Genomic DNA, 27,491 nt, shown 5'->3' with positions numbered 1-27,491 from the left:
AAGCGGGATAGAGGTTTGAGGAGAGCGCGGAGAGCGATAAGGAGGTGGGGGGGGGGCGTCAGTGCAGTCGGGGAGTGAGGCGAGTGGGGGGGGGGGGGGGGGGGCGGAGTGGGGGAGGGGGGGGGGCGTCAGTGCAGTCGGGGAGTGAGGCGAGTGGGGGGGGGGCGAGTGGGGGGGGGGCGTCAGTGCAGTCGGGGGAGTGAGGGCGAGTGGGGGGGGGCGTCAGTGCAGTCGGGGAGTGAGGCGAGTGGGGGGGGGGCGAGTGGGGGGGCGTCAGTGCAGTCGGGGAGTGAGGCGAGTGGGGGGGGGGCGAGTGGGGGGGGCGTCAGTGCAGTCGGGGAGTGAGGCGAGTGGGGGGGGCGAGTGGGGCGGGGTGAGGCGAGTGGGGGGGGGTGAGGCGAGTGGGGGGGGGCGAGTGGGGCGGGGTGAGGCGAGTGGGGGGGGGGCGAGTGGGGGGGGTGAGGCGAGTGGGGGGGGGTGAGGCGAGTGGGGGGGGTGAGGCGAGTGGGGGTGAGTGGGGGGGAAGCCGGGGGTTGAGGAAGGCGCGGTGAGAGGGGAGTCCGCATGGCGCGGCGCTCTGGGCTGAGTGACGGGGCGAGTGACGGGGCGAGCGAGGGGGTGAGCGAGGGGGTGCGGGAGCTGAGCGAGGGGAGCGAGGAGTCGAAGTTCCAGGACGCGGCGGGGATTCTTCTCGCGTATGCGGACAACGTGCTGCGGTGAGATACTCTGCGGGTGCACCTAGCCTGGCACAAGATTGTCGCGATTGCGTCACCGTCACTCGGTGGCGAAATATGACAGGCCTGTGACTCCGTTTGTACTGCTTTCGGCGGCCGGTTGGTGGTGGGGGGGGGGGGGGGGGGGGTCGTGTGGGGGGTAGTGGGGGGGTGAGTGGGGTGGGGGGGGTAGTTGTGGGGGGGGGGTCGTGTGGGGGGGGGGTTAGCTGTGGGGGGGGGGGGTAGTTTTGGGGGTAGTTGTGCGGGGGTCGTGTTGGGGGGGGGGTGTAGTGTGGGGGGGGGTGTTAGTGAATGGGGGGGGGGGTAGTGGTGGTGGGGGGGGGTCGGTGGGGGGTATCGTTGTGGGGGGGTAGTGTGGGGGGGGGGGTCGTTTGGGGGAGGGGTCGTTGTGGGGGGTCGCTGTGGGGGGGGGGTCGTGTGGGGGGGGGGGGTCGTGTGGGGGGGGGGGTAGTGTGGGGGGGGGGGGTTCGTGTTGTGGGGGGTCGTGTGGGGGGTAGTGTAGGGGGGGGTAGTGCTGTGTGGGGTGGGGGGGGTAGTTGTGGGGGGTCTAGTGTGGGGGGGGGGGGGTCGTTGTGGGGGGGGGGTCGTGTGGGGGGGGGGGGTAGTTGTGGGGGGGGGGGGGTAGTCGTGGGGGTCGTGTGGGGGGTAGTGTGGGGGGGGGGGTCGGTGTGGGGGGGGGGTAGTGTGGGGGGGGTAGTGGGGGGGGGGGTAGTGTGGGGGGGGTCGTGTGGGGGGGGGGTCGTGTGGGGGGGGGTCGTGTGGGGGGGGGTCGTGGGGGGGGGGGTAGTGTGGGGGGGGGTCGTGTGGGGGGGGGGTGGTGGGGGGGGGGGTCGTGGGGGGGGGGTCGTGTGGGGGGGGGTCGTGGGGGGGGGGTCGTGTGGGGGGGGGAGGGTGTGGGGGGGGGTCGTGTGGGGGGGGGTAGTGTGGGGGGGGGGGTCGTGTGGGGGGGGGGTCGTGTGGGGGGGGGGTCGTGTGGGGGGTCGTGGGGGGGGGTCGGGTGGGGGGGGGTCGTGTGGGGGGGGGTCGTGGGGGGGGGTCGTGTGGGGGGTGTGTGGGGGGGGGTCGTGTGGGGGGGGGTCGTGTGGGGGGGGGGGTCGTGTGGGGGGGGGGTGTGGGGGGGGGGTCGTGTGGGGGGGGGTCGTGTGGGGGGGGGTCGTGGGGGGGGGGTTGTGTGGGGGGGGGGTCGTGTGGGGGGGGGGTCGTGTGGGGGGGGGGGGGTCGTGTGGGGGGGGGGGGTCGTGTGGGGGGGGGGGTCGTGTGGGGGGGGGTCGTGTGGGTGCTCCCACCTCCTACGACAGACAGGCCTATTGAGCGTGGAAGAGTAGACCAAATACCCTCCTTCTCGAGGTCGATGTTGTGGAGGCCGCTTCCGTCAGCAGTGACGCGAGCAAAGCAGTTTCAGGGCTGCGACTTCTTTTACCTTTACACCAAAACCCAGAGGCATCTGCGATCACACGACAGCCGTGGTGGTGCTGAGGATCACAGCGACCACGGGGGGGGGGGGGGGGCGGCCCTTAGTCCACGTGCAGGCCCCGTTTGTGTGAGGCCCAGCCCCAACAGACATCTTCATCGACACGATGGTGACAGTCGCGGTTTTGACGGTGAGGTGGTTGTGGTTGTCGTGGTGTGGTGGTGGCAGGAACCCCGAGGAGAGAAGGTTTCGCTCAATCCGCCTGGCGAACCCGGCCTTCAGCTCCCGCCTGCTGCCCGTGCCGGGGGCCGTGCAGTGCCTCTTTGAGATGGGCTTCGCCGAGGTGCCACCACCAGCAACACCACCAGCGTGCACCACGCACCAAGCCACCTCGTCACACCTCGGCACTGCATCACACTGTAACAACACAACTGCGGAGTCCGCAGTGATGTCCTACTCAAGTGAGCATTGGGGCTGTGCTCATCACCACATTACAGTCCTGCGCCAGTGGTGGAAATTCCACATTCCTAAGGTGGGGACGAGTCTATCCGTAGGACAACGGCTGTTGACTTGCGCACAAAGTGGTTCCCATTCATTGACCCCGGGGGGACGGTGGGCCGAGTCGACCCCAACCAGAATTTGAACTCGCGACCTTCAGATTGCGAGCCACTCGTTCTACCGCTGAGCCACGAGGCCGCAGCGTTCTGTGCTGATGCTGAGGTTGGTGTGCCAGTGCAGGGTTACGGGAGGGACGTTGTGAATGTCTGAGATGCGTGTTCACTTCGCGCAGGACGAAACGCAGCTGGTGCTACCCGCAGACGCCTCGCTGGACACCCTGAGGAAAGTGCGCGACCAGATTGAGTTCGAGCGGAACAGGCGGCTGGGACGGCTGCCCCTTCAGCCGTCCGCCCAACCGCCCAGTCAGCCACTCGCCCAGTCGCATGCCGCCGCTGTCACGGACACCACGGCAGCAGGGGGCCCCCAGCGACACGTCAGCCCTGAAATGCGAGTACGTGACGGTGTCGACGCTTACCCTGGGCATCACGGCGTCGGTTCTCCATAATTGTCCAACAGTTGAGGAGCCGTATTGTGTGCTTCATTATTCTGTTGCTTATATTTTACGGTGACGCTGATGATTGTTTTGTGTTGTGTATTGTCGTATTGCATTGAACTCGGACATTTGGAAGTTCCAGCAGCATTGGATTTTAAGCAAAGTTAACTGTTAATGAAACTGAATGTCGAAACTGTTTGCTGGTGTTGCTTTAAAAATCGGTACGCGGTGATAGAATTAAAGAACTGGCAGCCTCCACTTGAATCAGCATGACTGGAAAGTGTGCAGTGCGGCTCTTTATCATGTCTCAAATGCCCCAATCTCTGAGACGTCCCAATTTTTTGTAATTCATTCGCAGTTGATTTTCTGTGGTGAGATTGCGTATCTCTTCTATGTTTTGTTGTGGCCGTCCGTGTTGGTGTCGACGGTGGTGCCGCCTGACCCAGGATTCGGAAAGGCAGATGCTGGAGACGTTGCGCTCGTCCTTCTCCCACGTGCTGCTCTATGAGCTCGCGGACGTGCAGGCCCAGGCCAGGGCCTGCATCCCGGTGGAGGAGCTCCACAAGAGAGCACTGGAGAAACTGCAGGCGGTGGAGGATACACCCCAGACAGGTATGGCCACCGTGCCATCGCCCCCACAGCCCCCACATACATAGATGCCGCCGATTAAGATACGTCTCCATAAAATGCTCTCCATCCTTATTTTACAATCTCAATTGACACCCTAACATAACTTGCATTCGGGGCATCTAGAGCGGCATCACCTGCCCAGTCATTATCAGAGGCAGGTAAATGTAGAAAGTAAAGGCGCAGCCCTGAAATTGCTTGCTCATGCCAATGATGGCTCAAGGGCTTCTGTTAAAGCAAACTCTAGAGGGCAATTGGTCTACTCTTCCATGTTGACCAGACATATTGGAAGAGGTGTGAGTACCTCAGAGGTCAATGTAAACGGCATTCACATCCCTGGTGTCCCCTGTGCGCAGAGTCGCAGGAGGGCGCCCTGCGCGACCTGCTGCTGCTGGAGCTGCAGGCCTGGTTCAAGACCTGGTTCTCCTGGGTCGACTCCCTGCCGTGCGAGCGCTGCCATGGCCCCACAACGGCCCGGGGTCAAGGTCTGCCCCCTACAGCCGATGACCTGCAGGGGGCAGCAGGTCGCGTGGAGGCCCACTGGTGCGGCTCCTGCCAGCACGCCACGCGCTTCCCACGGTGGGTGTGCTTGTGTCTCGTCTTTTATTAAAAGGCCACAAACTGAATCTATTTAGTCTATTATTCTGTTACAACCACCGAGCACATGGCTGTGTTACAGGTTAACCGAGTAGATTATGCCAAGCAACTCCACTGATCTCAGAGTCTATATTCTAATTTAGAGAGGAGTGGTTCCAGCTCTGACATTCTAGTTACTCTCCTACCACCCTCTAAAGTCGAACCTGTACGGCTTTCCTCTGAAGCACGTGAGTCCTTTCTCTCCTCCTCCGGCTCCATTCCTTTCCCCTGCGGCTCCATTACCTTACTCTCACTCCACCTGCTGCTCGCTCCACCTCATGAAGTCCACCTCTTCACTTCATCACTTCATCAACAGCCAGCTGTCCCCTCCCCCCTCTGGTGTGCCTCATGTAATGAACAGGAACACCTACGGCTCCTTCTTCATTGTGCAATTACACTCACACCTGTTAAACCTCAACCACCACATTGTAACTCATATTACCCTTCATATCGTTTAATTCCCGGATATTTATAATCCTTTAGGTGCTGCCCCTAATAGCTCGATATTATTAGCTCAGCTTGTTGACCTCGCCACACCCCCCAATACTCACTGTACCCTTACTCAACTAATCTAATTACCCACCAGCCCTTCTGTGATATATCAATAACTATAATGTTATTTATTTTAAAGTGTATTTGTGTCCATGGCACATGCCTACTCTGTAGGCCACAGATGGCAGTGTTGCCAACTCAGTGATTTTTGTTGCAATTTTGTTTGCATATTTTTGGGTTTCCCTCGTGACAGAATGTTGTTCAACGTCTTCCTGGGACGAGGACGTGAAGCAGATTTAGGAGCAGTCCCAGGGTTGTGTAAATTATCTTTCTTGCTTTGTGTAATACTCAATACACGTTCCCGTGACTTATAAAGAAGTTCTATATAGTGACATTTGGTGCCGTGTTTAGGTTTGTTTGGCAACCTTCTGCTTTGGGGAGTTAGCAGCAATGGCCACAGGGGGGGTCTCCCTTCCCCTGCCTTACTGGGCTTCCAGAGCCCCTGTCATTTCCCCACGGTATGAAAGAACTTCTACATACACATACGTATGTGTGCCGTGGTGCCCGGCGGTGTCTGCGTGGTGCGTGCAGGTATAATCACCCCGCGCGGTTGCTGGTGACGCGACGCGGCCGCTGCGGCGAGTGGGCCAACTGCTTTACGCTCTGCTGCCGGGCCCTGGGCTTTGAGGCGCGATATGTCCTGGACCTCACCGGTACCGCTCCCCGACCCCCGGGGGTTGGGCAGGCCTGACTCACTGGTGACAATTCTGGTTGCCGTGATATCACCACACTACGATATCACCTGCGCATCTGCTCTGGAGCACCCATATTCTACCTCACTGGTAGAAGCTGTTGATAGAATTACACGTAAAGCAGCGGTCAGGGTGATTGCTCACCCATTCACTCCAGCCACTCACTCACCAGTGGACAGTCACCTCGTTGTCACTGTTCTACCACTACTACCATGGTTACTGTTACTGTGAACTTCACTCGATGTTCAGGACTCCGTCTCATCCACACTCTATTTATCACCACACCGCAGGCGACAATTCACTCTCACTCACCCAGCCACTCACCACACCGCTGGTGACAATTCACTCTCACTCATCCAGCCACTCACCACACTGCAGGTGACAATTCACTCTCACTCACCCAGCCACTCACCACACCGCTGGTGACGATTCACTCTCACTCACCCAGCCACTCACCACACCGCTGGTGACAATTCACTCTCACTCATCCAGCCACTCACCACACTGCAGGTGACAATTCACTCTCACTCACCCAGCCACTCACCACACCGCAGGTGACCATTCACTCTCACTCACCCAGCCACTCACCACACTGCAGGTGACCATTCACTCTCACTCACCCAGCCACTCAACACACCGCTGGTGACAATTCACTCTCACTCACCCAGCCACTCACCACACCGCTGGTGACGATTCACTCTCACTCACCCAGCCACTCACCACACCGCATGTGACAATTCACTCTCACTCACCCAGCCACTCACCACACCGCAGGTGACCATTCACTCTCACTCACCCAGCCACTCACCACACCGCATGTGACAATTCACTCTCACTCACCCAGCCACTCACCACACCGCTGGTGACAATTCACTCTCACTCACCCAGCCACTCACCACACTGCAGGCCACAACGCTTATTTATGCTTCTTTCCTTGCACCGCTCCGCTTTAGAATCCCTCCTATCATCTCTTTTCTCAAGATGTTATCATTAATAATCTTGCAAAATTCAAAATATGTGTTAAACTTTCATCTGCTACAACTCTGAAATTGCTGTTTATTGCTGGCCGCTCGACATTTTGAGCCTTCGGCCCCGTGCTCAACAACTGTGATTACCAAAAAAAAGCTGAATGAAGTGTAAACCTGAAACGGTGCTGCCAGACCACGTGTGGACGGAGGTTTACTCGGAGAGTCAGGCACGCTGGCTGCACTGCGACCCCGGTGAGGGCTTCGACAAGCCGCTGCTCTACGAGCTCGGCTGGGGCAAGAAGCTGAACTACGTCTTCGCCTTCTCCAAGGACGAGGTGTGTGGCTGCCCTTTGTCCTCCTCCAGCGTCATCATCATCATGAGTATTCGTTAATTTCCTATTATTGTGCTCGTTCACCCAGCAAAGCCTCACCAAGTCTCGAGACTCTTGTCAAAGAGTGCTGCAAAGTTTTTCGCAGTAGTTGTTGCAGTAATTGTTGCTGTGTGTGATCCCAGTTGAGTAATTTGCAGGTACATCTTTTGAGTATTGGGATGTTTTGGCCAATACCAGTTACATTGTGTATGGTTTTATAGCTCTGGGAGGAAACCAAATAACCCAGAGGAGACCCATGCAGAGCAGGGGGAGAGAGAACATCAGCACTGCACGCAGAGGGGCGGCTTCCTGAGTCGGTTTGCGATCCCAGACCCTTCTTGCTGGGAGCCGTGGGTGATACCAAACGTGCCCTCGCTGGCCTGTGGACCGTGGACCGTGGCGTTGCCGTGGTGATTTCCCAAACCGCTTGGGGAAGAGCCACCGCCCTCGTCCTATACGCGCACTCAAGGGGTTCCAGTCTGTCCCTATACTTGGTTGAGGTTGCGGCCGGTACTTCATCCGGTAGTTTTCTGGTGTGGATGTACTCGGTGTGGATAGTGCTGTTTGTTGCTGACCGCTTGACGTTATGGATTTTTGGGCCGGTGCTTGGCAAACTAAAATATGCAAATCGCTCGGAGGTTGCGCTGCCTATGCCACACACGACGGTGTCCTACGCCTCTCTCCCCTGAGCGTCAGCCGCCGCCAGCGGTGACGAGAGGTGAGCGAGCAACGGTGCCTGACGTGACTGCGCGTGTCCGCGGTTGCGTTCCAGCTGGTGGACGTGAGTTGGCGCTACTCTTGCCGGCACACCGACATGCTATCCCGCCGCACGAGGTGCCGGGAGGGCTGGCTTCGCTCCACGATCGCCCGGCTCAACCACACGGTAGCTTCATCCCGACATCCGTGCAGTCGGCTCCCTCTCATCACCGTGGTTACTGCTCCTATCAATGTCGCTCGTTGTGCCAGACTTTTTCATCTCACAAGCACTGCATTCACTCACCACATTGCAGGCCACCTCTCTTCTCTTTCTGCTTCTTCATTCGAACTGCTCCACTTGGAATTCCTTTCCACCATCATTTATTTTTCCAAGCTCAGTTAACACTTTACCTGGTTGATTACGTTCTTCCAAAGATTTCTAAATTTGAGAGAGAGACAAACACAGACACAGAGACACATAGAGAGACACACAAGCAGAGAGAGTCACACACAGAGACACACAGAGAAACAACGACTCTGTGTCGAGGCATGAGGCATTATATCGAGAGAGAGAGGGGGGGGGGGGGGTAGAGAAATTAGCATGTCAATGAGAGCGGCCGGAGGAGAGAAATTGGACCTATTGACAAACCTGGTCAAATTTAGCGGCTGGAGGAGATAAATTGGAACTTGACAAACCTGGTAAAATTTAGAGAGAGAAATAAGAAGTTTCAGAAAACAAACCTAGTAAACTTAGAAATGTAATGCAATGCAACACAGAGAGTCGGTTAACGCAACAGTTAACACTTTACCTGGTTGATTACGTTCTTCCAAAGATTGCTAAATTAGATGTTAAGTGTGAGTTGTGTGGAAATCCTCCCCTTAGAGGTGGTTCAAACTTGATTAGAAGCTTTCGTGACTGCAGGAATTACTCTTTGGTTCTTTCGGTAAAGTGACGTATATATATATAAAACATATAAGAGTAACGATTGGTTTAACTCGTGGGCCGGAAGTCGGAATCAAAGCGGCGTTTGCTGCCCACCACCATGGCGTTTGAAGTCTGCACACCGCGGGTCGCAGCCTCGCGGGGTTAACGTGGGTGCTTGCGCGCGTGGGTAGAGGCAGCAAGCGATCGATGTCGCACGGCGGACGCAGCTGCTGCAGCGCTGCGTCGTGGAGCTCGTCGAGTTCCTCTCTCCCCGGGAGCCTCAGGAGGGCGCGGTCAAGTACGGGGGCCGGCAGACGGGCTCCGTGGCGTGGCGCACCGCCCGCGGGGAACTGGGGCTGTCGTGCCAGGTAGTCTCCTCGCACACGGCGCTAGAGGGCGTGCGTGCGTGCGTGCGTCTGTGCTTGGTGTATGTGTGTGTTTTCAGAATTGGTCAGTCCTGCACAGATGCCATTCTCTGTCTGTCTGTTCCAGTAGAAGTGTAGGGAATTTAAATAGGACCTACATCTCTCCTTTATTGACCTGGTCAAGTTCTATGATACCATCGATATGCCAGAGCTATGGGTTGTTCTTCGTGCTTTCGGGGTCTCTGGCCCTCTGCTCGCAATCATTAAGGACCTGGGTAAAGCTGCATGGCCGGGAGTCAGAGCCATTCCCTGTAATATAAGATATTATACAAGTTTAAGTGTTTAAGTTAATACAGAGTAAGCAGCAGGTTTGTGTGTGTGTGCACGGGTCTGTGTGTGGGTCTGTATTTGTGTGTGCCTCACGGTGTCTGTGCGTTGCATGGGTCGGTGGGTGTGTGTGCATGCGGCTTCCACAGCCGAGGGCCCACGGAGCGGTGTTCTCTCCCACGGAGAGCGAGCGCGCGTCCAGGCGCTTGCACATACGCTACAGCACAGCACGCGACGCGTACGTGCGTGCCTGCGATGCGGGGAGCGAGCTGGCGGGCTGGGAGAGCGCTGTGCACGCAGCGAGCAGCCTCCAGCGCAAAGTCGAGACCGACTGGAACATGGTAAACGGCAAAGGTTGACGTGGTGCACACACTTGCGCTCGTTTACCCAGGAGAGCCTTGATGAGTTTCAAAACTCTTTTGAAACTCATCAAGGCTCAACAGCGGGCGAAGGTTCCTGCGTGTTCTTACATTGAGTTATTTGTGAGGATTTTTTTCAAATATTAACAATGTGGACTCGCATAACCAACTCTCTTGGGAATGACGTCACAGGATCATTAATGTCCATTGTGAAGCAGACGGCGCAAAGTTGTTTGGTAAATACACACCACAGTATTGACCGGGGGGAGCCTACTGGGATCGAACCACGAACCTCTGCAATAAGTGGGAAATGTGCCAACTGGAAAAACCCCGCGTCTCTGCCCCTGACCGTGGGGGATCACTAACACGCAGGTGTGATGTCAGGTGTACCTGGCGCGGACGGAGGGCAGCAATGGGGCACGGGTGTCGTGGCGCTTTGACCTGGCAGGCAGCGGCATGGAGGCCGGCGAGGTCTCTGTTGCTGTGAGCAGCACAACTTTCCACGGCGCCATCGTTACGTGGGAGATTGGCACGGAAGGCGCCGCCTGGATCACCCTGCAGGGTGGTGCGTCACCCTCACCGCCACCCTCACCGCCACCCTCGACACCAACAACGGGCTCGGAGTGCTCCTCAATGATGCAAAACTCTACAATGCAAAACAAAAAGCAATGGGCCTGTTTGCGTTGAGAGTGGCGTGTGTTCTGTTTAACGAAGGGTGCCTGCCGGTCGTCTCTGTTGTCGCATGTCCCGTGCGTGCTCCCTGGCAGACGGAGTGGCGCACGGAGTGGAGGCGCTGCGCAGCGCCACCGCCTTCACTCTGCGCGCCGAGCTGGCGGGCGGTGCTGGCGACGAGGCGTGGCAGCACTCGCAGCTCTTCCGCCAGCCCCTGGCCGCGCACGACGAGTTCCCGCTCGATGTCATCATTCACCTCATTCCCAGAGACGGCGACGAGAAGACAAGATGCGACGCGCACGCACCGGACGTACGCGGAGACTCACACGGGCAGGTGACGGATGCAGACGAACGTGATGAACACGACAAGAAGGACACAGATGGTGAACACAAAGATTAATGCTTTAATACAGACGTACGGGATAAACACAAATGTGAACGTGTACTTGACAGACACACTGGGCGAACACAAAGGTGCATAGGTTACGTGACGTGTACAACGACACAGACGCACACAACGATACAGACACGCACACGCACAGACATGATGACGACCCCAAACCCCTCTGGTGACCCTGGTGTAGACACCGACCTCGCTCTGCCCACCGCATCCTCACCCGTCACTCAACAATGCAATCTGTCCCACTGAGCGACGGCCTTCAACGCTTCTGATCCACATGCCTAGACGAGGCTGACAGCGTCGTACGTGCAACGTGGTGGTCGCCCGACGTGCATCCGAGGCATGATGGGAGTCGTGCCTTCCCGTTGTTTGCGAGCGGCCCTTCGCGTATTGTTTGGTAAACGCTAGGAGCTGCGGCGTCCCTCGTGGATGCACCACGGAGGCTCGCTGGAGCAGACTGGGCTTGGTGCCGTTTTTGCATCGCTATGATTTATGAGCTCGTTGCAATGATACAGTGGAATGGGCGGTTTTTAGGATGCATGTAGAGACTTGAATACTCTTCACTATACATTTATATTGAAATAAATTGCAATGTTACTGAAGTGAATTATGCTGGGTGATTTACTGCAGACTTAACCTATACCCATTAGGATACATGAGTTGTTCATTAGTTTTCTGTCTTTATTTTACCAGATGGGAACCCATTTAGACAACGAGATTGTTTGGTGGCTCATGGCTATGCTGCACGCGTTGTGCACAGACATTTATTTTCAATTGGATTAATGCTACGGTTGCCAGATTTTCAACTTTAGACCAAACCCCGACATTTCTCGGTAAGCCTAGGTCTATCAGAACTGTGCAGTGTTCTTGTGATAAAGGTCAATGCAGTACTGGTGCCAGATCTCAGTACAAATACATTCCTGCCATCTGAATACAGATGACAATTCCTGGACGGCCTGGGGAAGCCCTAATGCCACCTCTGGATAAAACCTGGATGGGTGGCAACCCCAACCAACTGTTGACACAGCATTGTCTAAACTGAGAACAGGAGCAGGGACTGACACTAAACCTTTGGAGATTTGGAAAGAATCAAACATTTTATTCGTACCTCCGATTAGCGCAGTTGGCTACGTACGGTGCAAAAGAAGTTCAAAATCTATTTGGTGGCTTTCCACCATTAAGACCGTTTGGCTATGGTATGTAAGTGCGAATACCAGGCGAGATTTCTAATTCACTTGTGACGTTTCCCGCAGTAAGTAGTGTGTGGGAGAAAGTCAGCCTGACCTGGAAGCCTGCCCTACCACCATGTGGAGTCTGTGCTGAGTTGCCCCAATCCCCATTGCCCAGACAACAGAGCCGGACGCGAGCTTCAAGCACTTCTCTGGCTCAAGAATCATGGTCATCACGTGGGTGTGTGGCCTCTGAGGTGCAAAGCACAGAGTCCAGAATTAGCCTGGGTTATTCTGGTCACATACGGCTAACCAGTTTAGTGATCGCAGAATAACAAACACCACTTCGGGCAGTGAGACGGCCACTTGTTGTAGATGTTGATGGTTCACATCCAGCAGTCTGCCCTGGTTAATACTGCGATTGAATTTACCATAAACTTCGTGCAGTCTGCTTCACAGTGAATATTAAAGATACAGTGATATTCGAACAAGCGTAGGCCATCATTTGCCAGTGCCATGGTCCAAGTTTGCCAAATTTTAAGAAATTACTCAACATAGCACTTGCCTTCTGAAACAGTCTTGAGACTCGGTGAGGCTTTCCTGGGTGAGCAAGCGGTACGAACGGTGTCCGTTCTAACAGATAATGACAGCTGTCATGGGGTAACCGGTGATATTGATGCGGCGCTCAATCACGTGAATACGCGTCAAATGAACGACGAGCGGCAGTGCGCAGGGCCGGTCGCCACGTGGATTTCTTTGAAAGGAGATTGACCTTCTAGAATGGTCGCCTCTCACCTCTGACATTCACCTGCAATTCTCTGCACAGCTGGGCTGACATTCCGCTGGTGTCCTCTGTGATGAATTTGTGGGCGGTTGTGAGTGAGAGATGCGAGTGGGATACGTTGCGAGTGAGATCGAGATGCCGCAAGTAAGATATGTAAATAGGATCTCACGAGTGAGAGATGGGAGTGAGAAATGGGAATGAGAGATATACAGTTTCGAGAAAAAGTTTGTTAACCCCTTAGAATTTTCTAATTTGACATATTTTCAAAAATGACACAAAACATGATACAACATTTATTTATCCTCAAACTAGCAGGAAAATAAAACTTTGATCATTACCTCATTAATTAAAAATTAAATAAAACAACGTGCGGTGGAACAAAAAACGTACGCTCGCGCGCCAAGATTCAATTATTTAAATCGCGTAAAGGAATTGAAGGTTGTAGATTTCTATAGAATCGGCCTATTCCCGTTTAATCGATACCACAAACGCCCACCAGATATCGATTCTCGCCAGTCCTGGATGCGAGTTGACGTCACTGCATGGTCATTTGCCCCCCGCCCCCCAAATACAAAAGTCTATTACAGGTAGGAACAACAGGTTCCACACTGCCCACCAGGGATTATTTGTCTGTCGTGCATATGGGGAGGGGAGGGTGGGGGGTGGGAGGGGTGGGGCTGGTTGGAGAGGGGAGGGTGGGGAGGGGCTGGGTGGGGAGGGAGGGGCTGGGTGGGGTGGGGAGGGTGGGGCTGGGTTGGGAGGGTGGGGCTGGGTGGGGAGGGTGGGGCTGGGTGGGGAGGGGCTGGGTGGGGCTGGGTGGGGGGGTGGGGCTGGGTGGGGAGGGGTTGGTCACCCCGTGGTGCCCTTATAAAACTTAACGTTTAACCTACACACTGCACTATACACGACACGATACACTACACTTATACAGGTAGGAACAACAGGTTCCACACTGCCCACCAGGGATTATTTGTCTGTCTGTCGTGCACGAATGCGCTGTCCAACCAAGTTCCTACCTGCCCACTCCGAAGGAACGTGTTATACTATTTGCATTGTGTACAGTCTGGAAGCTACCCACATGCCAAATTTCAAGTTTGTTGCATGTCGGGAAGGACGCTAAAAATTTCGAACAGACACACATATTCACAATTTCCCTTTTATATATATAGATGATTCTACATTCAATAACCATGTGTTAAAAAGTATGTGAACCTTTAGATTCAGTAACTGGTGACACAACCTTGAGCAGCAATGACTGCAACTAAGTGTTTCCTGTAACCATTCGTCTCTCACATCGGATCTGATGAATTTTGGCCCATTCCTCCTTACAAAAATCCTTCAATTCGGTAACATTTGAGGGTTGCCTTGCATGGACAGCTCGCTTCAGGGCCTGCCACAACATTTCAATGGGGTTTAGATCCGGACTTTGACTTGGCCATTGTAAAATGCGGAATGTCTTCTTCTGCAGCCATTCTTTTGTAGATTGCTTGTATTTTCAGGATCATTGTCTTGCTGCAAGATCCAGTTTCGGTTCAGCTTCAGCTCACGGACGGATGGCCTGACATCCTCTAGAATCTTCTCATACAATGCATAATTCATCCATAATAGTTTTTTTGGGTTAGATCGCGTAAATATATAAATGTGTCATTAAAACCCGCCACCACCCGACACAGCCAACTAGTAAGGGTTGTCACGTGAACAGAACGTGCCAATTCGTCACTAGTACAGCAAACCGGTGTATTGGAGAGCCAAGCCACAACATTAAAAAATTGTGTACGACGTTTCGCCAGTAATTACAACTAGCGTCATCAGGCGACAGCCAGATTTGTGGAGAAGTCTTACTGTTTCGTTCCTTATATAGAGGCGTAGATGTGTTGACCACCCTTCTGCGCTCTTGCACAATGTGGGGTGGGGGGGGGGATTACTGAGGCAACGTGCATTATGCGAGCCCTTTGAACTTGTCAAAGGGCTCGCATAAGGGTTACGTGACAACCCTTATTAGTTGGCTGTGTCGGGTGGTGGCGGGTTTTAACGACATTTATATATATACGCGATCTAACCCAAAAAACCTATTATGGATGATATTGGTCGCGAAAGCCTGCTACGTGTTAAACTGCATAAGTGTCAATGATGAAAAGCCTCACAGTTCCTGAGGCAGAAAAGCAGCCCCAAACCATCACATTACCACCACCATGCTTGATGGTTGGAATGAGGTTTTTCCGTTCAAAAGCAGTGTTTGGTTTTTGCCAATCATAACGTTTCTGATTGAGGCCAAAAAGTTCTACCTTTGAATCGTCTATGGAGAGAACATTGTTCCAAAAGTCTTGTAGATCATCTATGTGCTGTTTGGCGAACTTCAAACGGGCAACAATGTTCTTTTTGGAGAGCAGTTGTTTTCTCCTCAATATCCTTCCATAAAGACCATTCTTGTTCGGTCTTTTTCTGATAGTTGAGTCATGAACACTCACATTAGCCAAGGCGAGAGTGGCCTGCATATCCTTGGATATTTATCTTGGTTTCTTTGTGACTTCCTTGATGATTTTCCAATTTGTTCTTGGAGAGATTTTGGAAGGACGACCACTCCTGGGCAGAGTGACTGTGGTCTTGAACTTTCTCCATTTGTAGACTATTTGTCTGACAGCTGATTGGTGGAGCCCCAAATCCTTAGAAATGGTTTTGTAACCCTTTCTGGACTGATGAGCATCAATAACTCTTCCTGAGGTTCTCAAATATTTATTTTGATTGTGGCATAACTTGTTTCCACACACCTGTATGGTGAAGACCAAACTCACAAAGTTTCTGATCTTTATAGAGGGCGGGGCCTCCCAAACTCACCCCTGAAGATCTACCTTATTATTTAAACACCTGATTCTAATTAGTCCCTTAATTCATCTAATGAAACCAGGGTTTCACTTGCTTTTTAACACACCCAGAACCTTAAGTTTAATTAATACATCATTTTGTTTCAAAACACATAAAATTGGTTAATATGAACCCAATTAGATATTTAAGAAAAGACGGGTTTTGATTCAGGAATGCTATGGTAAAACTATGCAATTTCCATGATTATATGGGGTTCATAACTTTTTCTCGACACTGTAAGTAAGAGATGTGGGCTCGGGCTGACAGTCACCAAGCTCCTCCCATCACCCTCCGAGCAGCAAACCTTCACCCCAAGCAGGGTAATGTACCGGGAGGTCCCAGGGCACGCAGAGTGAATGCCGACTCGGTTTGCTTGTGGCCAAGCCTATCGCTGGTGTAAAGGGCAGATCGTAACCCTTATCTCCATTGCGTTTTATCTCCCGCTGTTTTATTAGATGGTTTATCAAAGTCAGCAGTGTTTTTGAGATAAGCTGGGTGTTCTTTAGAACTGAGGTCACCTCTTATAGAACGATCCCTCAGGGTGCACGGAGAGAAAGAGTGCCACACACACTGAGCCAGGTTCCCCGCTCGTGCGTGGATGCACGAATCCTCTGGTGGCGGCAGCAGCGGCAGCAGCAGCGGCGGCGGACGAGAGAAGAGGCCACACGTGCGTACTCGGGGCCCTCGGGCGGGGGACACGAGCTACGAGGAGAAATGCGGTGGCCCTCCCCGGCCCCTCTGCTGTGGGTCCTGGCTGGGACGCTGGGCCCTGTTCTGGTCTGGGCCCAGGCTGGCAGGGATGTGTGGGACATTTTCCACAACCAGTCGGCACTGCAGCGTGACGAGTTTTTGAGTGGGACCTTCCCCGCGGGGTTTGGATGGAGCACATCTACGGCCGCATACCAAATAGAAGGTGCGTGCATCGCGTGCGTCTCACACACGTGTATGTTTATCTCTTTTAAACATGGCAGCTAAGCACAAGCCCAAAACATCAAGTGGCCAGCAACAAACAGCACCAGCGTCAGAGTTGTCATGGATCGGAGTGTAATGTGTTTCTTAACTGCAAACCCTTGAGGCGCAAGTTTCGCCTTGTGGAGCGTGGGGCTGCTCAGCCGGTCGTTCGGCGTTCAGGACCCCGATAACCCAGGCCGCTGGCAACCGCCGCTGCGTGACGGAGAACGGAGCTGGCGCTGACCAGCTCCGTGACGGGTGAGAACTCGAGGCCGGGTTAGGAGTCTCATTTGCAAGAGTGACCTGGACCACCACAATGACAAAGGCAGTCGCTTAGAAACAAGGGCATCAAGGAAGCAAATATAAATCAGAGCAAAAACAACCCTGGTGGAGCTATCGTAGAGAAACAGCAACTCCTCATCGCACCGTCGCAGAAAACGATCTCAGCCAATGTCACGTGGCTGCCTCGCAAAACCTGAGCTGCTGTGCCCCCCCATGCCCCCCCCATGCACCCCCCGTGTGCAGGTGGTTGGAATGCGGACGGGAAGGGCGAGTCGGTGTGGGATCGCTTCGTGCACACGCGGCCCGTGTTTGGGGGGGGCACGGGCGACGTGACCTGCGACTCCTATCACCGCATCGCGCAGGTGCCCCCCGCTGGCTGCTCACTCACGCCGTCGTTAGCGATTACTACGCAGACGAGCGGGAAGGCAGCCAGAACCGGCGCCACCAACGAATGCTCAAGCTCTGTGGTCCTATCTTGGGATGTTTGACCAACCCCATCGATGACGAGTGCTCATTACTGCTGCAATTTCTCCCAGGATACTAAAAACGTGGGAGTGCTGGGCTCGCTGCTAGAGCATGTCTTGGTTTCAACTGCAAACGAGCCTCACTTTGTGACACTGGCAGTGGTTTTCACGAGGACACCAGAGGAGGAGATGGAGCAGCTCTGAGAATTAAAATATAGTTTTCACTGTCAAATTTAGGCTCATTCTCACATGGAAAACTGCTGCTCTCTGCTGTTTGTGGACCACAGGTCACTTCTAGGGATCTCAGAGGTAGCTCTGTGATATCCACTTCCGCAATGTTCTCGAATATGAAGCGAGGGCGCAATTGCTCTGCGAGAATTTCGAACGAATTCTTCATCTCGTGGCGCAACGCCGATAGCGTCATCAGGGTGGCGTTTTAGGGGAAAACGACTAAAGTTTATGTTCAAGAGCTGGTCTGTCAATGGTTGGTGTTTAGGTGGCTGGTGGCACTGGCACTGACAGCACAATGCTTTTGCCACCCACAGGACATGGTGATACTCAACGGGATCGGCCTCTCTTACTATCGCTTCTCTATCTCATGGTCACGCATCTTCCCCAAAGGCGACCCCCGCCTGTCCTCCGGGCCCAACGAGCCTGGCGTTCGCTACTACAATGACCTCATCAACAACCTCACGTCGGCCGGGATCCAACCTATGGTGACACTCTTCCACTGGGACCTCCCGCAGGTGACCACTCGGAACGCTCAGCCGCTCTCAAACCCAAGCATTCACTAAAGCACGCGCTCACTCACCTACCCATTCACTCACTCTCTCACCCACTAACCCTCACTCACTCCCCTGCTCACACCTTGACTGCCCGTAGCTGCAGTGGCCACCTTCACCTTCCTTTGCGCCGGCCCATGTGCTTGTGCAGGCTCTGCAGGATACTGGCGGCTGGGTCAATGACAGCACAATCGCGGCGTACGTGGCTTATGCGGAATTCTGCTTTGCGACGTTTGGCGACCGCGTGAAATTCTGGTTCACGTTCAACGAGCCCTACAACACAGCCTGGCTCTCCAACGGGCTGGGTGCGTCTCCACTGCCACGCCGACGGCCATCGCCATGCGTGTATGACCGGCCCTTGAGATGGAATGATCTCCATCTCAAGGGTCTCCAGAGTGTAAAGTGACACACACACAGGAAAGACACGTAATATACACACGCATTTTAAATCTATAACTTACACATGATTGTTGTGCAAGGGAGATTCAAACGAAGATTGAGATGAGTTGAGACTGGCGGCGTGCTTGAGTGTCCGTACGATCTTTTCACGTTGAGGCAGCTCCGTGTCTGAGTGAGAGTTGAGGCTGTTTGGGTTTTTACTCCAGGGACAGCGACACTGTGAGGATGATCTTGTGAGTGGAGAGCAGAGTTATGGTTGCAGTAAATCGACAGCTGTTGAGTGAAGTGAGAGGAGGCATCTAAATAGTGTACGGGCATAGACAGGGGGCCCAGTGGGGCAGTCGTCTTCGACTGTGCGGGGAGAGCCACGTCGAGTTCTCCTGCATGAGGCATTGGGACACTCTAGAGTCGCACTGTTAGATCGATCTGCAAGGAGAGGTAGTTAACGACTTGTTCAACCCAGGGCTTTGTGACAGAAGGTGCTGCCGTGCCCGCAGGTGTGACGGCGCCCGGCGTGTACGAGCCCCTCAGGAGCCCCTACGTCGTGACGCACAACGTGCTGCGGGCGCACGCGCGCGCGTGGCACGTGTACGACGGGGGCTACCGCGCGGCGCAGGGCGGCCGCGTGTCCATCGTGCTCAACACGCACTGGGCAGAGCCGCGCGACCCCTCCAACCGCACGCACGTCGACGCCGCCGAACGCTACGTGCAGTTCTCTCTGGGCTGGTTTGCGCACCCCATCTACGGGCGCGGCGGCGGCTACCCCCGCGTCATGGCTGACCTCGTCGCCGACCGCGACCGCCCCGAGCCCTCGCGCCTGCCTAGCTTCACACCGGAGGAGCAGGCCTATGTGCAAGGTGACGCGCGCGGTTGCTCGCCCCGTCCAATCGGACCACTTGACGAGTTGGCTTGGGAAGGCAAACCTCTAATCCTGATCAAATACACATCGCAAATCATACCAGCTAAGAGGGGGCAATGGCCTGGCCTTACCTCCATGGCGAAGGGGAATTGAAGCGACTGGTCAGCAGGGCCCCTCTTGCTTTAGTGGCCGAGTCCATCCCCCGGTCCAATGGGGTTTGGCGGGTAATGCCACCAGGTCACCATGCACAAGTGTGGAATCATCACAAGTGGTCTCTCCAGAATGGAACTCGGGTCATCACTGTATCCACAGTCAACCAAACCTGGATATATTTTTCAGGCAACCTAGGTCTATAAATTTACTGTATTAACACACCAATACCAGTACTAGATCTTGGTACAAATGGGTTCCTGCTACCTGAACACAGGTGCCAATTCCAAGACTGGCCGGGACAGGTGGCAACCTCGAGCATTGTGTTTCTGTGTCTTGAGAAAGCAGCCAAGTGACAGTGCAGCGAGTCTCGGCCTCACGTCGGCGCTGGCGCACGCTGTGTTACTTTGCGCGTGGCGGCAGGCACGTCGGACTTTTTCTCCATCAACTCGTACTCGACGCGGCTGGTGTGGCCGGCTCGGCGCTCGGAGCTCCGCGTGGGGTACGACGCGGACATGGAGGTGAACGTGGAGATGGATCCCGATTGGCCCACGGCTGCGGCTGGGTGGCACCGCTCCGTGCCCTGGGGCATGAGGTGGGGCGACACCTAGGCCTGAACAACATGGACAAAATGGAGCGTCGCCTAATTGGTTGTGGTTATAATCACGATCCTGGTGTTGATTGGTGATTGTGGTGGTAATGGTGATAGTCATGGTGGTGATGATAGCGGTGGTGTTGGTGGTTGAGGTGGTGGCGATGATGATGAGGCGGATGGTTATGGGTTTGTTATGCAGGCGACTGCTGAATTTTATTGATCGCGAGTATGGTGGCCCCGAGGTGTGGGTCACGGAGAACGGCTGGTCCGATCACGAGGAAGACGGTCTTGATGATGCTGAGCGAATCTTCTACCACCACACCTACGTCAACGAGGTCTTCAAAGGTAGGGCCTCTAGGAGGAAGCGATCGCTGGAGACTAATGATGGGTTCTCCGGAGACACATGTCCATGGCAGTGGGTTAAGGTCTACAACGATGTTGATGATTATTTTGTGTTGTGTTAAATAGTTTTGCGTCAAGCTACGACCCATGCTTAAGAACATCTGACAGTTTAGCATCCAACTGCTGGTGAGTCAACGAATGTCGAAACACATCCAGAGTTTGCTTGTGTTGAAACACTGCTCCTGAAATTATTCATCCCAAGAAGACTCTGTGCTTTGTGAAACATGTAAGAAATTCTACATTTTTTTAATCTCGTGGGACAGATATGTGAAGGAGGAGACGAATCTTCAGCTTATTTTGGGATGGAGTCAGGGATCGTTTCCAGACTCGAGCCAGCGTGAACCAACGAGAGCACGGACTGAACGTCACACAACAGGGTCAGCATCGTGTGAACCCTGGAACTGGGTTGACGCACACCTTGTTCGGATTCACTCGTGACGCACATGGGTCCCACGTGCCCCATGTTCCTCTTACCCCCCCCCACCGACCCGCACCGCCTCTGCTCAGCGCTGCACCTGGACCATGTGCGCGTGCGGGGCTACACAGCGTGGACCCTCATGGACAACTTCGAGTGGACCAACGGCTTCACTGAGCGCTTCGGGCTGCATTACGTTAACTTCTCAGACCCCGAGCGAGCGCGCACCCCCAAGCGCTCGGTCGGCGCCCTGCGCAAGCTGGCGCACGACAACGGCTTCCCGGGATCGGCGGTCGGCCCGCTGGTGACGCTACACGGGCGCTTCCCCGCCGGCTTCCAGTGGGGCGTTGCCACCGCTGCGTACCAGGTCTGTGGTGAACCCTGCTCCGCCGGTCGCGTGCTCAATAACGCGCCCGTGTTTGCGGTGGTGGAAATGTGCCAGTGTAAGCCATGCCGGCTGGCACTTCCCACAACAAGACGTGAGATCGACTTAGCCTAAAATTAGTACCCGGTGTGATGAGTTAACATCGCCACTCGGCAGACAAAGATGGCTGGGCGTGGAGCTGGCCAGCCACCTCCTCGTGTGCCATGCTGGGTTCATAGGTGCTCGCTAACAGCACTTGCCCAGAAGTCTGTTATACGAGGGATCTTTGTCTTTGTATGTGTGTTTGGGCATTCTCACAGGTTGAGGGTGGCTGGAATGCAGACGGCAAAGGCCCGAGTATCTGGGACAGCTTCACGACACGGCCCGGCAACGTGGCGGGGATGGCCACGGGCCGCGTGGCGTGCAACAGCTACCAACTATTTGCGCAGGATGTCAAAGCGGTGCGGGCGCTCGGAGCGGACACCTACCTCTTCTCGCTGTCGTGGCCCCGCCTGCTGCCCGACGGCACGGTGCAAGGGGGCCTCAATGAGCCCGGCGTGGCCTATTACAACCGCCTGCTGGACGCCCTCGTGCAGGCTGGTGTGCGGCCCGCCGTTACGCTCTACCACTGGGACCTGCCCCAGGCGCTGCAGGATGTGGGAGGCTGGGAGAATGACATGGTAACGCGTGCGGCGCCTACTCCCAACACGTTTGTGTATCTCGGCTCTCCGTGTCCGTCTGTCTGTCAGTCTGCAACATGGGTTCGTGATAATGCTCCTGAAGGTGATGCAAGAAAAGCAAACAATGAAATTTAATTTAAATGTGTGGCTATTCAGAATTTACCCTGAGGAAAAAAATGGCCTTATTGATCAGCGGGTTGCCCAAAACTCGACGACAAGATCATCTCTAAATGGATCAACATTCTCGGCCGAGGTGATGATGTCATGTGCCACATGCGTGACCATGTGTTGCCATCACGAGTCGTGCCCCACGGGTCGTCATCTTGTTCTGCATTTTGGAAGGTGACATTACGATCCCAAATTCAAAGCTTGTTTAATAGAGGAGTGGTGCAGTGACAGATCGCGGGTCGTGTCTGCCCAGCACCGTCGCTCACGGAGGCGCACCCCCCGCATGGTTGCAGGTGGTGGAGCACTTCCGGGCGTACGCGTCACGGTGTTTCCAACTATTTGGCGACCGCGTGCGCACATGGGTGACCATCAGCGACCCCCTGTCCGTGGCGTGGCTCGGCCATGGTAACGGCAAGCACGCCCCGGGCCTTCACGTCGATCCGGGCCGGGTGCCGTACGTCGTGGCGCGCAACCTGCTGCGCGCGCATGCCCTGGCGTGGCATGAGTACGACGCAAACTTCCGGGCCAAGCAAGGTGGCCGCATAGCGTTGGCACTGAGCGCCGACTGGGTGGAGCCGCTGGACCCTGGGCGGACGGGGGACGTGGAGGCGGTGCAGCGGTACCTCGACTTCACACTCGGGTGGTGCGTCTGCGCGCGCGCCTCGCTGTGCTTTCATCACCGCAGCTCTGTCGTGCTGTTGTTGCTGTTACTGTTTCTGAAGTTGGCCAAACTCTAGCGTGGCCATATCCCTGTCTTTGACCCGGACAGTTCGGGAATTGGCATCTGTGTTTTGGTGGCAGAAATCCATTTTTACTGAGATCTAGTGATGATTTTCAATGCTAACCAGGATGGCTTGCCAGATTTGAACCGTGAACCCGTGATTCCTCGGTGTTTGAGTGTCGCTGTGTATGTGTGGCCACGGTGATGAGGTCCAGTTGGGCTGGGATGCTGAGCGGCTGTGTTTTGTCGGACAGGTTTGGAGACCCCGTGTTCCTGGGGCACTGGCCCCCGTCCATGCTGAGTACCGTGGATCCCGCTCGGCTGCCTCCACTCAGCACAGAAGACAGCGCCCTCCTCCGGGGCACGAGCGACTTCCTCGCCATCGTGCACACGACAACGCGGCGCGTGCTGCCCCAGCGCTGGCCGGCCAGCGACGCCCCCCCCGGTGTGGCCTGGGTTTGCTTCCTCACCTCCTTGTTCACAAACTGGACGACCCTCCCGGCTTAAGCGGTCAGCTGCCGATCGTTAAACCCTTTTTCCTCCGACTGATTTTCAGAACTAATCACAAAACATGAAAGTGTGGTCCTGCGATCACTCGCTCACGCCACCACTGTGTGGGTCCTTCGCTCGAGGGAGCTCTAGAGGGTATTTGGCCTACTCTTCCATGCTGACCAGACGTGTTAGAAGAGGTCAACGTACCCAGACTTTATTCCACCACCACACACGACTTGTGTGCTGTACCTGTTCATGCTGCTGGGTGACCGAGGCAATTGGGAGACTTAGAAACTCGCCCCATTATTTCAACCGCTGCGCCGGGAGATCGACTCGAACCGGCGACCTCTGGATTGCGAGTCTGGTGTGCTGACCTATCACCACGACAGCTAATCACACCACTTTATTATAGATTTTTTTTTAAGATTAGCAAGTGGTAAAAGGAAGTTAGTGTTTTCCTAATCAAGTGAGCATTGAAGTGCTTATTTACGATGGGGCAAGTCTATCCATAGGACAATCACTGTGGACTTCCCCACAAAATGGACCTTGGAGGGATGATGGCCTGAGTCGACCACCCTCCACCCCAGTAAGGTTTTGAACTCATAACTTCTGATTGTGGACCATCCTGGCCGGTCAGATTGGTAGGGTGGGCGAGTGTGCAGTCATCATCTGTACTTGCAGGTTCCTGCCGGCAGATGAGCATTGTCTCTTGCGAATCGCAGCGGCCGCGGGTGGTCCCTAACTCGTGTTTTCTTTGCCTCGCAGAGCCCAGCTACCTGCGCGACCGCGACGCGGAGGCCGTGCCCGACTGGACGTGGCGTGGCACGGGCTCGCACGAGGTGCGTGCCGTCCCTTGGGGCCTCCGCCATGCCCTGGGCCACGTGGCGGCACGTTACCCCGACGCGGGCGACGTCCAGGTGCTGGGGAACGGAGCCCCGCAGCTTAGCGACGAGGACCTGAACGACGCCTCGCGGATGCTGTACCACTCGCAATACATCAACGAGTTGCTCAAGGGTATCTCGCTCGTGGCTCCTTTCCCCCGCACGCCTAGCCATGCGCAGCTGCACTGGCTTCTCACCACCCTCGCACACGATCGCCGCGCTCGATCACCGCGGCACCGTGAATCTCAGGAAGCATCGGTATCGTCATCTCAGCGATGGTGGCTGGGAGTGCCACGTGTAAACTGCCTGGGTGCAGCTTGAGCAGGGTCATTCTCAACGGGATTTTAATTCATAATAACAAGTATTTGATCCCGTTCCTGTGTCATGTCGAAAAGAGTTCGCTGGCATTTGAGCATGGGAGTCTGAGACGAATGCTGGGAATTTCGTGGCAAGGTAGGATAAGCAATGCAGAAGTCCAGAGAGAACAAGGCAGATAAAAATTACAGATATGCTTAGGCAAAAATGCCTGTGCTGGGGTTGAACGTGTGTGCAGGATGGAGGAAGGGCCAGTTGCTGAGACATTGGAGTAGTCTCTACGAGTCTGGTGACTGAGGGGAAGAAAAGACCTCAGGGCAGATGGTGGGAGACTGTCAGGGCAGATCTTGGAGCCTGCGTGTTGACTGTGCAGCAGCGGTAGAAGACTGAACGTCATCAATGTCTTTGGCTACGTTGACATCCTGATGTGTATGGTGGATGTCTCCCCTCCCCAGCCATATCCCTGGATGGCCTCAACGTGAGCGCCTATTTTGCGTGGTCGCTGCTGGACGGCTTCTCGTGGGAGGACGGCTTCACGCGGCGCTGGGGACTGTACTCAGTGGCGCGCGACGACCCGGCCCTGGCGCGCGTTGCCAAGCAGTCCGTGCAAGACCTCGCCACCATCATTCGCTGCAACGGATTCCCCGAACCCAGCAAGCCGGACCCCTGCCTCATCCTGCGTAGGTCACCCAGCCACTCTGCAAACGCACAATGAAAAGATTGGATAATGGCAGTCACATCTGTTCAGGAGAAGCGTGCGATTGTTAACTTTTGAGATCTAATTGATCACAGGGCAACATTTTTCACTGAACATTACTTAAGCAGCATTGTTGCAACACAAGCAAACTCGGTGTCTCATCAGTAGACTGTGGCTGATGGGAAGTGTAAAAATACTTTAATATTGTTATGTGGAGGGACATATACAGAGTATGTGTGAAGGTGCATTTAATGTTTGTTTATTTATTTATTTTGTTATAGACAGTTAACCTTCTCTATCCGCAAGGGTTACGTTCTTGAAAACATTCACAAATGCACAATTCACGAATGCAAAAACCGTGTTCCAATTGGATGAATGGGGTTATGTTTCTGGTACGAGTGAACCTAGGGAGGAAAATGGTAAATGTTTAATAACAATGACGACAACAAATACAAAATGTATTATAAAGAAATTTTTTAACTACCTTTGATAGTGGTGATTTGACGGCGATGTGTTTGGTATCTTATTGAAGAGAGACCTGTTGTATTTTCACGGACTCATTTCTGAGCATCGCCCATTATGTGATCAGGTGTGGCATTCAAGAAACAGGGAAAGAAGCCCCCCCCCTCCCTTAAAGATATTCGAAGGAAACATTTGTATTTCAGTATTGGCTGCTTTAAATGATGTGCATAGCTGTGTGATATAATTCAAACACAGAGGGTCGCATGCTGTCTCCACAGCTGAACCAGTCACCACAGCTGAGCCAGTCACCACAGCTGAACCAGTCACCACAGCTGAGCCAGTCACCACAGCTGAGCCAGCTACCACAGCTGAGCCAGTCACCACCAAGGCTCTGCACTTCCTCGGGCTCTCGCTGTCAGCAGAGGACGGGGAGGTGGCGCTCTGGACACTATTTGGGCTGACGCTGGTGTTGACGGCCACCCTCTGCTTGGGGGTGGGGCTCGCCGCTTGGAGGGCGAAGACTCGCAAGGGCAAACGCCCAGGCGGCCTCGAGATTGACACCTCCGTCTCCTCCACGTTGTAGCCTACGGGGTGTAATGTGCTAGTTGCTCATACAGGAAGTTGTTTGGTGTGACCCTTTATGCACCCCCGTATCACTGCCGAGCCTCAAAAACACCTGTGAATGTTTTGGTGAATATAATTGCACCTGCGTCAGCTCAACATATCATGTCCCATGACTTGTGGACCGCTGGTGGTCCGCCGGACAGAGTTGCCACATTTTTGACAGACCACAACTGAATGTATTCCCTGGATTTGGGATTTATTTTTCGCACAAATATTTCAAAAGTCCCTTCTTGTGACTGTCGAGGTGCCATGCCCTGGCTCGACAGGAAAATGCGGTATGGCCAAGTACGGACTTGTACCTTCTGTATGGGATAGCCCCCTCACATTTGTGGGATTTCTCCTGATGCTCCGATGTCCTCCCGAATGTATAACTCATTCATTTTCTGAAAACTTAATATATAAAGAACTGCAGGCCTTGGCCAATTGTTGTTTGCGCAAGTGCACCACCTGGCTGCCTTCCAGCTTGTCTGGTTCCTCAGCATTGTGAGATGCAGTGTTAATGAACAACGAAATATAAAACGAAAATTATATTTCTTTTTAACACGTAGGCTTACGCGACCAATATTATACATAATAAAGGTTTTTGGGTTATATTTCTTACTCGCGGTCTATAAAAACTCTGCAGCATACATTGTAGAAATCAGTTCCTGCCACCCGAATACAAGTGCCAGGGTGTGGACTGTCCAGGTCAAACCTGGCCTACAGATCAAACCTGGACACCTGGATAGGAGGCAAGCCTATCTACGGACCACAAGTTGGGAACCACCAGTTTAGAGATTTGAGACCCAAGAAAAGCAGTGTCCAGTCTCGTGGGCCCAATGGTATGTGGCCGCTACGGGCATGAGGAGTGCTCTTCTCCCGAGAGTTCAGGATCTGCTTTGTCCATTCATTCCGAGTCACCAGCCCCTCTACCCTGGGACCTGCCTTGGTCGCTTTGCACAGAATCTTGCTACTCGCATGGGAACTGATTGTGTTTGTGTTAAAGCACATTTTAATTAATGATTTATACTTCCCATTATGTAATATGTTCATGTGCAAGGCATAAAGGCCTACATGCTCACCATATTTACCAGAATTACGCCCTTGAAACCTGGTGTTAATGCTTTGCTTAATAAAGATCTCTGAGCACGAGGAAGGAAGCAGTTGATGTTTAAACAAGGATGAGTGTCTATTTCTCCTGTTGCTGT

The 27,491-nt window shown here is 54.4% G+C and overlaps 2 protein-coding genes across 3 annotated transcripts; both read left to right on the top strand.

The window, feature by feature from the left end:
• The first annotated feature begins 525 nt into the window (after nt 1–525).
• NGLY1 (N-glycanase 1) lies at nt 526–11,388 on the top strand. Its single transcript, XM_061573584.1, has 12 exons — nt 526–716; nt 2,374–2,488; nt 2,936–3,154; nt 3,643–3,808; nt 4,180–4,402; nt 5,543–5,664; nt 6,864–7,006; nt 7,815–7,925; nt 8,855–9,031; nt 9,505–9,696; nt 10,099–10,279; nt 10,482–11,388. Exons 1-12 carry the CDS (start codon nt 565–567, stop codon nt 10,784–10,786), a joined length of 2,106 nt encoding a protein of 701 aa, XP_061429568.1. The 5' UTR covers nt 526–564; the 3' UTR covers nt 10,787–11,388.
• A 4,352-nt stretch (nt 11,389–15,740) lies between these two features.
• LOC133356187 (lactase/phlorizin hydrolase-like) lies at nt 15,741–27,435 on the top strand. 2 transcript variants are annotated; one of them, XM_061573570.1, is made up of 14 exons: nt 15,742–16,514; nt 17,078–17,196; nt 17,844–18,044; nt 18,232–18,385; nt 18,977–19,336; nt 19,912–20,083; nt 20,283–20,428; nt 20,993–21,267; nt 21,585–21,944; nt 22,406–22,755; nt 23,088–23,278; nt 24,091–24,339; nt 24,977–25,201; nt 25,959–27,435. In XM_061573570.1, exons 1-14 carry the CDS (start codon nt 16,316–16,318, stop codon nt 26,261–26,263), a joined length of 3,306 nt encoding a protein of 1,101 aa, XP_061429554.1. In that variant the 5' UTR covers nt 15,742–16,315; the 3' UTR covers nt 26,264–27,435. The 2 variants fall into 2 exon arrangements, with proteins under 2 accessions (XP_061429560.1, XP_061429554.1); XM_061573576.1 differs by lacking the exon at nt 17,078–17,196 and having other exon boundaries at nt 15,741–16,514; nt 17,920–18,044.
• The last annotated feature ends 56 nt before the right edge of the window (nt 27,436–27,491 follow it).

Source organism: Lethenteron reissneri, chromosome 7 (genome assembly GCF_015708825.2).
Source record: "Lethenteron reissneri isolate LAM-NWPU_2019-01 chromosome 7, ASM1570882v1, whole genome shotgun sequence".
NCBI classification, from domain to species: Eukaryota; Metazoa; Chordata; class Hyperoartia; order Petromyzontiformes; family Petromyzontidae; genus Lethenteron; species Lethenteron reissneri.
The sequence above is the reverse complement of the archived record's forward strand: the minus strand, read 5'-3'. Positions and strand labels throughout refer to the sequence as shown.

Coding starts and splice junctions, on each gene's coding strand:
- LOC133356187 (XM_061573570.1), top strand. CDS start 16,316: ATGCGGTGGCCCTCCCCGGCCCCTCTGCTGTGGGTCCTGGCTGGGACG. Junction 19,337..19,911: donor GGAGCAGGCCTATGTGCAAG/GTGACGCGCGCG, acceptor GCGTGGCGGCAG/GCACGTCGGACTTTTTCTCC. Junction 20,084..20,282: donor TCCGTGCCCTGGGGCATGAG/GTGGGGCGACAC, acceptor TTTGTTATGCAG/GCGACTGCTGAATTTTATTG.
- NGLY1 (XM_061573584.1), top strand. CDS start 565: ATGGCGCGGCGCTCTGGGCTGAGTGACGGGGCGAGTGACGGGGCGAGC. Junction 3,809..4,179: donor GGAGGATACACCCCAGACAG/GTATGGCCACCG, acceptor CCCTGTGCGCAG/AGTCGCAGGAGGGCGCCCTG. Junction 9,032..9,504: donor AACTGGGGCTGTCGTGCCAG/GTAGTCTCCTCG, acceptor CGGCTTCCACAG/CCGAGGGCCCACGGAGCGGT.